The 10,961-nt window shown below is 34.1% G+C and overlaps 1 protein-coding gene across 3 annotated transcripts in view; it reads right to left on the bottom strand.

Moving 5' to 3' along the window:
• TBC1D16 (TBC1 domain family member 16) overlaps positions 1-10,439 on the bottom strand; it is a 119,643-nt gene extending 109,204 nt beyond the window's left edge. For all 3 annotated transcript variants that reach the window (XM_044674405.1, XM_044674407.1, XM_044674406.1), the window contains exon 1: positions 10,210-10,439. In XM_044674405.1, coding sequence (XP_044530340.1) covers positions 10,210-10,387 — 178 coding nt within the window. In that variant the 5' untranslated portion in view covers positions 10,388-10,439. The remainder of the gene's footprint in view (positions 1-10,209) is intronic.
• Between the last annotated feature and the right edge of the window lie 522 nt (positions 10,440-10,961).

The raw sequence follows: 10,961 nt of genomic DNA, 5'->3' as shown, positions 1-10,961 counted from the left end.
TAAAGAAATCAAAAGTATCAATAAGCACATGAGAAAGTGTTCCAAATATCTAATAATTAGAGAAATGCAAATCAAAACAACTCTGAGGTATTACCTCACACCTAGCAGATTGGCTAAAATGAAAGAAGGGGAGAGTAATGAATCCTGGAGGGGATGTGGCAAAATTGGGACATTAATGCATTGCTGGTGGAGCTGTGAACTGATCCAGCCATTCTGGCTGGCAATTTGGAACCATGCTCAAAGGGCTATAAAAGAATGCCTGCCCTTTGATCCAGCCATACCATTGCTGGGTTTGTACCCCAAAGAGATCATAGATAAACAGACTTGTATGAAAATATTTATAGCTGTGCTTTTTGTGATGGCAACAAATTGGAAAAGGAGGGTATGTCCTTCAATTGGGGAATGGCTGAACAAACTGTGGTATATGCGGGTGATGGAATACTATTGTGCTAAAAGGAATAATAAACTGGAGGAGTTCCAGGCGAACTGGAGAGACCTCCGGGAACTGATGCAGAGCGAAAGGAGCAGAGCCAGAAGAACACTGTACACAGAGACTGATATACTGTGGTAAAATTGAATGTAATGGACCTCTGTACCAGCAGTAATACAATGACCCAGGACAATTCTGAGGGATTTATGGTAAAGATGCTACCCACATTCAGAGGAAGGACTGCAGGAGAGGAAACATATAAGAAAAACAACTGATTGAACGCATGGGTCGGGGTGGACGTGATTGAGGGTGTGGACTCGAAACTACCACACCAATGCAACTACCAACAATTTGGAAATTGGTCTTGATCAAGGACACATGACAAAACTAGTGGAAATGCGCATCGGCCACGGGTGGGGGGAGTGCGGGGGAGGGGGGTGAAGGGGATAAGAGGAGTATGAATCAGGCAACCATGTTAAAAATGTATATTAATAAATGTTAAAAAAAACTAGAAAAAATAATAAAATATATCTGGAAGAACAAAAAAAATAAGAATATTAGGGGAACTAATAAAAAAAATGTAAAGGATGGTGGCCTAGCAGTACCAGATTAATATTCAGTGCTAATAGCTATGTTGAGTCAGTATGATTAAAATGATAATATTACCAAAATTGAATTGAATTGCTTCTCTCTTTGTATCTTAGTTTCACTTATGAAGATATTGGGGATAAATAGTACCACAGATTCTCGAGGATGGAGGGAAGATGTGTGAGTGTTGGCAAAATGCTTAGAAGACTCTTAGTTGAGATTATTTGTGAAGGGCACAAAAGAAGCTCTTGAATATTAACACTGATTAGGATAGCATACTTTTAATTTTTTAAATTTTAAAACTTTCAAATTAGGAATTAGTTCTTGCTGTCTGGAAAGCAATTCATACTAGTAAAGTGTATGTAAAAAAAATCACTAAATTATGTGTATTTTTTGACCATTACTAGGCTTCAAAGTATTAGACCGAGGGAAGGGGGGATCCCTGTACACAAAAATTTTTATTGCAATACTTTGTTATAGCAAAGAACTGAAAATAAGGGAAATGCTTATCAATTTGAGAATGGTTGAACAAATTATGAAATTTGAACATTATGTAATATTATTGTTCCCATAACAAATGGGTTAAAATAAGAGAAACCTGAGAAATCTTATATGACCTGATGAAAAGTGAAATGAATAGAATCTGGAGAATAATTTATTGCATTAAAAACATTGTCAGAACAAAAAAAGCTTGATAAGACTTGAAAATTGATCAGTGCAATAACCAAACAAGACTCGAAGATATAAAGTGACACAAAAGGAGACATGCATTTTCAGACAAGGTCAGTGTTAAAATTTGTTCGATTATGCTTTTTTGTTAGAAAGGGTTTTTTTTATTGTAATATTGAATTTGGGAAGGAAAAAGAGGACTAGTGGATGGTGCTGTCAAAAAAAAAAAGAAAGAACTGGTCTTTGAATCATTTTTTTTGTGCATAGAAGATAATAGAAAGTTCAGTAGTAAACACAAGAGGACACATTGTGAAAGTTTCAGGTTGAATTGTAGTTTGTTTCTTTTCTTTTTCTTTGCTTTTTTAAAACCCTTACCTTCTGCTTTAGAATCAATACTGTGTATTGGTTCTAAGACAAGATAAGGGCTAGGCAATGGGGGTTAAGTGACTTGCCCAGGGTCACATAGCTGGGAAATGTCTGAAGCTAGATTTGAACCAAGGACCTCCTGGGGAAGATCTCTAGATCTAACTCTCAATCCACTGAGTCCCCAGTAGTTTGTTTCTTAAAGCAAGCTCTATTGAATAGAGATTTGCATCTTCATGTCCTCTTTTTGGCACACCTCTTCCTACATATATCACTTTCCTTTACTATCATATTGGCCATTCTGATAGATGTGAAGTGGTACTTCAGAGTTATTTTAATTTGCATTTCTTTAATTGAGGGATTTAGAATATTTTTTCATATGATTTTTGTTAGCTCTGATTTCTTCATCTGAAAATTGCTATCTTGACCATTTGTCAAATGGGGAATGATTTGTATTCTTATAAAAAGACTTAGTTCTCTATATATTTGATAATTGAGACCTTTATCAGAGAAATTTTTTATAAAATTTTTTCTAGTTTGTTGTTTTCCTTCTAATCTTGGTTTCATTGGTTTTGTTTGTACAAACAGTTGTTAATTTAATATAGTCAAAATGACTCATTTTACATTGTGTAATGTTCTCTATTTCTTGTTGGACATAAATTCTTCCCTTCTCCATAGATCTGACATGCAAACTATTCTGTGTTCCCCTACTTTACTTATATCACCCTTTATGTTTAAATCATATACCCATTTTGACCATGTCTTGGTATAGGGACTGAGATATGGTCTTCATCTAATTTTTACCATATTGTTTTCCACTTTTGGTTGAAGAAACTCTTGCCAGTTAGTTATTCAACACCTGTTCTTGGAGAGATGCTTGGAATACTGAGGTTACATGATTCGTTCACATAGAAAATACTGCTAGAGTTTAGACTTGAACCCAATTCAGTTATATGCTGAGGCCTAATCTCTGAGTTTCTGTTGCACACTAATCTTATATTTTGTATATTTTTTTCAGATGCACACTTTGTGCAGCATCTTTTCCAATAATTACAATTTTTATTTTCTTGGTGCCTTTAAATCTCCCACCTCACCACTATTAATGATTCATTTCTTATTTACCAGCTATTCCTTTTTATTTCTGATGGAAATGTTTAGGTGAAAATAGGAATTAAGGTCTAGTAGCTTTAGCCAAGGGTCAGGAGACTTTGGCTTTATAGTAAGTATTCCTGGTGAAGCCATTAACTCTGTTTATTTACCAAAGTCAATTTGTATTTTAATGCTATACCAAACTCAAAATTGATAACAACTAAGTAACAACAACAAAATTACAAAACCCATATCTGATAAAAATTGCTACAATCTGGCAGAAATCAGTATTAGATCAACAACTTATACCTTATTTCACAATACATTCTAAATGGATTTTACATTATTAATATTAAAAATGATACTATTGAAAATTAAGAAATAAGAAACTTATAGACTTCTTACAGCTCTGGATAAGAGACTGAGGAATAAGAGGCAATTGTGGCATATAAAATAAATAACTGGTTACCTTTTTTCTATTTTTAACTTTTAAAAATGCCATGTCAATTTTGCTTTAATAAGGCAGTTATTTCCGTATATATCTACTCTCTCCTACCTCCCAGTGAAACTTAACTTGCAAAAAACAAAATCAATCAACATTCACTGCTTCTGCAACCACATGCATAAGTACCTCATCATTCCATTTTTTTTTGTTCTGAATTCTCTCCTTCTCTTCTCCTCTCCACCCCGCCCCCCCAGAGGGTAAGCAATCTTATATAGATTTTATATTGTGCAATCATGTACAACAAACTGATTACTTTTAACTGAAAAGCTTCTGCACAAAGTTGACGTACCTAGGATAAGAATGGAGTGGTCAAATGGGAAATAATCTTTGTATTAAATTTTTCTGATGAGATTCTAGTATAAGATACTACTACTACTACTACTACTACTACTACTACTACTAATAATAATAATAATAATAATAATAATAAAAATAGCACTTAAGTCTGTATGCCAGGCAGTGTGCTAAACACTTTACGATTATGTTCTCCTTTGATCCTTGCAAGATCCCTGAGAAGTAGGTGCTATTATTATTCCCATTTTACAGATGAGGAAATTGAAGCAATCAAGAGACTAGCCCAGATTCAAAGAGCTAGAAAGTGTCTGAAGCCATATTTGAACTCCGGTCTTCCTGACTTCAGGTCTGTCACTTTATCTAATGTTCCACCTAACTGCCACATTTACATACATACACATTTATACACAGACATGTGTATTAAAAAAAAACAAAAGTCATTCACTGCCCAGTAGATAAGTGATCAAAGGATATGAAGAACAGTTCTCAAAAGAACTGCAAACTATTAACAATCACATGAAAGTATGCTCCAAATCACTAAGAGAAATGTGAAATAAAACAAACCTTGATGGTTTTACTTCACATCCTACAAATTGGGAAAAGATAAAAAAGATGGGAATAATCAATATTGGAGGAAAAGAGGCACACTAGTGCTCTGTTGGCAGTACAATAGTACAACCATTTTGGAAAGCAATTTGTAATTATATATAAACTAATGGACTAATGTCCACACCATTTAACCTAGAGGTCCCACTACTCAATAGCATAGGCCAATAATAAGTTGTCCCTATCTAGATTTTCATCAATTGAGGAGTGGCTGAACAAACTATGGTACATGTTGATGATAGAATACTATTCTGCTATAAAAAATGGTAAGCAAGATGAATTCAGAAAAAGCTAGAAAGATTTGCATGAAATGATGCAGAGCAAAAAAAAAAGCAGAATTAATAAAACATTGTACATAGTAACAACAATATTGTACAATGATCAACTGTGGAAACTTGACTATTCTCAGCAATGCAATAATCTGGGAAATCCTGAAAGATTTATGACTAGGAATGTTATCCACCTCCAATGAAAAAGCTGTTGGAGTCAGATGAATGTATATCAAAGTATATGTGTGTCTTTCACATTGTATTTATGGTTTTATTTTGGGGGTTTGGTTTTGTGTGTATGTGCTCTTACAAGGATCAATATAATATGGAAGTGTATTTTGCATGATAGTAAAAATAAAAAAATTTTAAGTCTCTATATACATCAAAATATCAGAATTTTTTGTAATAACAAAGAATGAAAAATAAGAGTAGATGCCAACTGATTGGGGATGGTTAAATAATGGCTAAATCAACTGTGGTAAATGAATGTAATGCATTATTACTGTGATGAAAGAAACAACAAATATGAGGAAGACAGAGAAGCATAGAATGATCTACATGAACTGATGCAAAGTGAAGTAGAGTCGAGAAGAATAGAAAAATATACATAACTATGACGATGTATACAGAAAGAACAAAACAAAGTAATAAAATATAAATGCTACAAAATTACAAAAACAAACGACCCCAAAGAAAACATATAAAAAGTCATTCCTACTTCATCCATGTGCAGAGACACAGGACCACAAGTGTATATTGCATATATTTTCAGACTTTTTCAATGCATCAATTAATTATGCTGACTTTTTCCCCTCTTCTTTTTCAAGTCTTTAAAAAATACTATTTGTGATATGGAATGACCAAGTATGGGGAAGTAAGGACATGGGAAATTATAGCAATATAAAAAATAAATAAAAACATTTTTTGAAAATCCAAGCCAAGTCAACATTCCCTCAATACTCAATAATTATAATAAGCACATGGGAAGAGTGAAAATATTTCAAAAATAAGATTTAAGTTTAAGGAAAAAAAGGACAAAAGTTTATAGCCTATATATACCTATATGCCTATATATGAAATATGCCTATATATCATGATATATATCCTTTGATATCATATATATCCTTATATATTATAAAAATTTCTTCAAGAAGAGTTGTAAAGTGACCACATAATATCACAAAATGAATCTGATTCTACCTTAGTAAAGTAAATGAATTGTAACTGCCTTGAGTGTCACTTCATAAATGGCTATCAAAAATTAGATCATCAACTAACTAAACGTCACAATCCATACCAAATTTAAGGGGAAAAAACTTCAACCTGACTATTCGATCAAGCTATTGAAATTAAAAAATGGGAAATGATAAAAAGAAAAATATATTAACATAAATTATCACTATTTCCTATAGCAGTTTAATTGACATAAAGCAGTTAAGGGACTTCAAAAAGACAAGAAAACAATTGATTCAGCCAAAAAACATTTAATTTCTTTGCCAAGCAGAAAGATATGACCAACAGATCTGTAAAACATTATGGAGGGTAATGAAGAAAGATCACAGGGAGAATTACTTTATAAAATTACAAAGCTACAGAGCTGAAAACCAGGCTAAAGGAAGATTCCCATGAGACCTAGGCAAAATCACACCAAAAGGTAAGACTGAAAAGAGATGGAATATAGTACAAATCTGCCAATATTTCTAAGTTTAAAGATTGGTATTCTTGGTTATTATATATTTTTATTTATATTACATACGCCATATGCAATCTATAGATATTATTATATCACAGTAATTTCTGGAAACCCTTACCCATACACAAAGTGAACACTTTATTGGGACAAAGAAAAAGAAGCCAAAACACCTGAGAGTGATTACATCCATCCTAGTAGTCCCATTCCAAAATGATGTGAAGAAGGTCTCATTTGTTCTTTGAGATCTTTCACTCATTTTCTATTTCCAATATGTTCTGTATAATTTCACATGTATAACTGATACCATATTGCTAGCCTTCTCAATGGGCAGGAAAGGGAGAAGAGAAAGGGAGAGAGAATACAGAATCTAAATTTTTTTTAATGAATTTATTCAAAGTCATTTAAAATGAAATTTTATAACTAATAAATTTTAAAGGTATTCCATTTTCATCTAGTTAACTCATCTATATTGTTTTAGTTATGCATATTAATCTTTTCATTCTGCTTGTATCATATTTTACACTAGCTCATATAAAATTCTTATTTCTTTAAAATCTTTTGTCATTTCTTACTAACCAGTAATATTCCACAAACTTCCTACCAATATGGCTACTCAAAATGAATCAGGATGACCAGCTCTATCACATCTACTCCAGCAAAATCCTTAAGTTCCCACCAGCCTGAATAATCCTCATTAAACTCAATGACAAATTACAATGATATCTTCTACACCAGAAATGTATAAAAAATTAAGAAGAAGCCCACTGGTAAAAGGAAAGAGGAGTCCTTAAATAAATCAAGCCCCAGTGTGCAGCAAGGGACAGAGCACATGTAGCTTTCTAGGTTCATTCTTGAAATGGAGTCAAGAACTAAGGTCCAACCTTAGACACTTACTAGCAGTGTAATTCTGGACAAATCATTTAGCATCTGTGTGCCTCAGTTTCCCCATCTACAAAAAAGGAAATAACAATAGCACCTACCTCTCAGAGTTGTGAAATCAAAGAAAACATTTAGTAAATCTTAAAAAGTTTAATTATGCTACTTGTTATAATCTCCATGGTACTACAGTTGGGCTAATACAAAATCTGACAGCTCCTACTAAAAATGAAAGATCTTAGAATACAATATTTCAAAAGGCATAATATATAAGTTTAAAACTAAGAATTCCAAAGCAGCTAAGTGACACAATAGAAAGAGTGTTGGCTTAGAGATTTGGGAAAACCCTTGTTTTAATCTCACCTCAGAAGCTTTCTTAATTTTATGACTTGAGTGGGTCATTTAACCTCTCAGTCTTAATTTCCTTATCTGTAAAATAATAATTATAATAACATCTACCTTTCTGTGAGGATCGAATGAGATAACATAACATAAAGCCACTTAAGTGTTATCTCCTATTAAGAATAACTCATCCTGTAAAGCTATAGGGGCGAGGGGAAAAGAGGAAATCCAACCTTTAAAGGAAGTAAGGGCTTTCAAGTATTTCTGATAAAAAGAGCAAAGCTGAGTTATAAACTCTGAAAAGCAAACACAAGAGTCCAGAGAATTCTAGAGAGGTCAATTTGAACAAATGGAAGGTATAAAGATGTGGTGGGAAAAGAAATAAGTGTCCTTCAGAACCTTAATGTCTTTAAAAAATATTGAGGGCAGTAAAAGGAGAACTACATTAATGTAAAAAAGAGGAAGTAGGGGATAGAACTTGGTATTTGTATCATTGAAGTGCATTAGAAAATACTAAGTGACTGGGGTAAGAAGAGTAGGAAATAAGACACAATTAACTTGTAATCTGAAATGCACAAAGGAAGGTTGATCACACACACAATTTAGTGTAAAAAAGCACAACAAACTAAACAGAAATAAGCAGAGATGGGGAGTGGGTAGTTAATAGTCAAAAACAAAATAAAAAAATAAATTTCTGACCTTCAAGGGGAGGATTAAAAAAGAGAGGGTGGATGAGTGAACTAGAACCTAAAAGGGTACCTTACATCATCTCTTAAATAACTGGGGAATAGATGAATAAACTGGGGTATGTGAATTTGTACAGAATATTATTGCATATATGAAAGAACTTCCAAAAAATCCTACATAAGATGCACTGATACAGAGTACAGTGAGTAGTATCAGAACAACCAAGATGACAACATGTAAAGATCTTGAAAGACTTAAGACCTCTGATCAAAAAACATCTAACCAAAAGTTTGATGATGAAGCATATTACCTATTTCCAGACAGAAGGACAGATGATGAACAAAAGGTACAGAGACCTACATTTCTAGATATGGTCACTTCATAGAATCATTTAGCTTAACTAAGTTAATTTGTTAAAAGTTTTCTCTTCTTTTTCTCTTGGCTAATGGCAGAAAGGAGAGTTCAAGAGTAGGAGGGATGTCAGCAATAATGATGCAAAAACACTAGAGCTTTTAAAGCATTTTAAGCAAGATAGTTTTTAAAGTTATGTGTAGAATTTACTATATACATTTTTGAAGGAAGCATTCTGAAATGAAGATTCACCTTCACATAGAATCTTTTGATGTTCTGCCTCGAGTGTGGAAATGTACTTTTTTTAGTGTTTAAGTTCAGAATTTTAAAATGAAGCTTTTTATAGTACTACTGGGGGCAGCTGGGTGGCTCAGTGGAATGAAAGCCAGGCCTAGAAATGGGAGGTCCTATCTCTGGTCTCAGACACTTCCTAGCTGTGTGACCCTGGGCAAATCACTTAACCCCCATTGCCTAGCCCTTACCACTCTTCTGTCTTAGAACCAGTATTCTAAGATGGAAGGTAAGGGTTTAAAAAAAAAAAAGGAAGAAAGAAAGAAAGAAAGTTGTAATTCTACATTACATTCATCATAGTTTTTCAGCTATTGCCCAATTTATGGGAAGTCATTTTATCTATTCTTTTCTACCACAAAGCTGCAACAAAGAATATGTTTGTGTATATGTAGGACCTTGACCTAATTGACCAGGCAAGGCAAAAAGATCACTGAGTCAAAGGGTATTCCAAAAGTACTGTCACATTTCTTTTTGTTTTAGCTCTATTTTTTTATTTTAAAATATTTTCCATGTTTACATGATTCATTTTCTTTCCCTCCCCACTACTGTAACATTTCTTTTTTGTTTGTTTTTGTTTGTTTTTTAAACCCTTAACTTCTGCGTATTGGCTCCTTGGTGGAAGAATGGTAAGGGTGGGCAATGGGGGTCAAGTGACTTGCTCAGGGTCACACAGCTGGGAAGTGTCTGAGGCCGGATTTGAACCTAGACCTCCCATCTCTAGGCCTGACTCTCAATCCACTGAGCTACCCAGCTGCCCCCTGTAACATTTCTTAACATAATTCCAATTTCATATTCAGAACTATTGGATCAACTCACAGATCTCCCAAGAGTGACTACAAGTCTTCTCAAAATCCATTCTGGGCCTCCACTGATTTTTTGATATTGCTATTGTTTTGCTATGTTTGCAGATTTTCAATGTATGAGATGACATCTTGAAGATATTTTGGAACTAACTTAAAATTTTAGAAAACAAATGTTTAAAATTGTTTTTACATGTAATTGGGAAAAAATAAAATATATTTAATTTTTTTTTAAATTCTCCATTTCACCCTCTCTACTGGCTCCATTTCATTTTTCTGTTCTTTATATTTTAACAAACTGCTTTTAATCCAAGACTTACCCCCTCACATACAATTTCTTTCTTCTACCATCTTACCTGGGTGATGCTCCCCAAGGCCCTGCAGAACTTGCAGGGGGTGGACACAGACATTGTTCTTAGAGTAGATGATCTCTCCATCCAGTATTGAAGGAGGACCACTACTGCCACTGGGGTTGAGAGTCAGGAGGTCAGAGGCTTTTGAGGAGGCTCTTCGAAGGAGTCGCCCCAGAGACATTGCCAGGAGAATGTTTCCATTATCCACAAGCTTCAATCCAGAACAAGTCCCAAGTAAAAGATCTGCCTCGGGGAGAACAGAAAAATAAAACAAATTTCAAATTTTCAAGTAAGATTTTTTTCAAAGGAAAGTATTGACAGACTTCATAATTTAGTGACTATTGAAGAGATATCCTTACTCTGTTCAATAGCATCAGTACAAGATTCTTAAGACTATTAGGACTTCCCTGACTCACTATATCTTTCCTTCCCAGTGTCAACTTGGAATCTAGAAACCCTCAAACTTGTAGTCAAGTGGGATCTGATAACCCCGCCCAGTTTCGTTAGCTAGGAAGGTGAAGACCTCAAGTCAGACCTGTCACATGAGAGTTTCTCCCGGAAGGAAAGCCCAACTTCCAAAGTTTCCATAAGGATAGACCTTAAAGTAGTTTATGTAGAGCTAGCAAATCCCATAAGGTGTTAAGTACCCCTTTTGGTCCAGGTAATTTCTCCCTTCCACCTCAAAGTCCTTTACTAAGGTAGCCCAGCCCTAGGCTGCATCTTTCATCAACCTCTCCCAGATAATCCTGTGAGGA

The sequence above is a fragment of the Gracilinanus agilis genome, chromosome 4 (genome assembly GCF_016433145.1).
Source record: "Gracilinanus agilis isolate LMUSP501 chromosome 4, AgileGrace, whole genome shotgun sequence".
Taxonomy (NCBI): domain Eukaryota; kingdom Metazoa; phylum Chordata; class Mammalia; order Didelphimorphia; family Didelphidae; genus Gracilinanus; species Gracilinanus agilis.
Note: the sequence above shows the minus strand (reverse complement) of the source record. Positions and strands in the feature narration are given on the sequence as shown.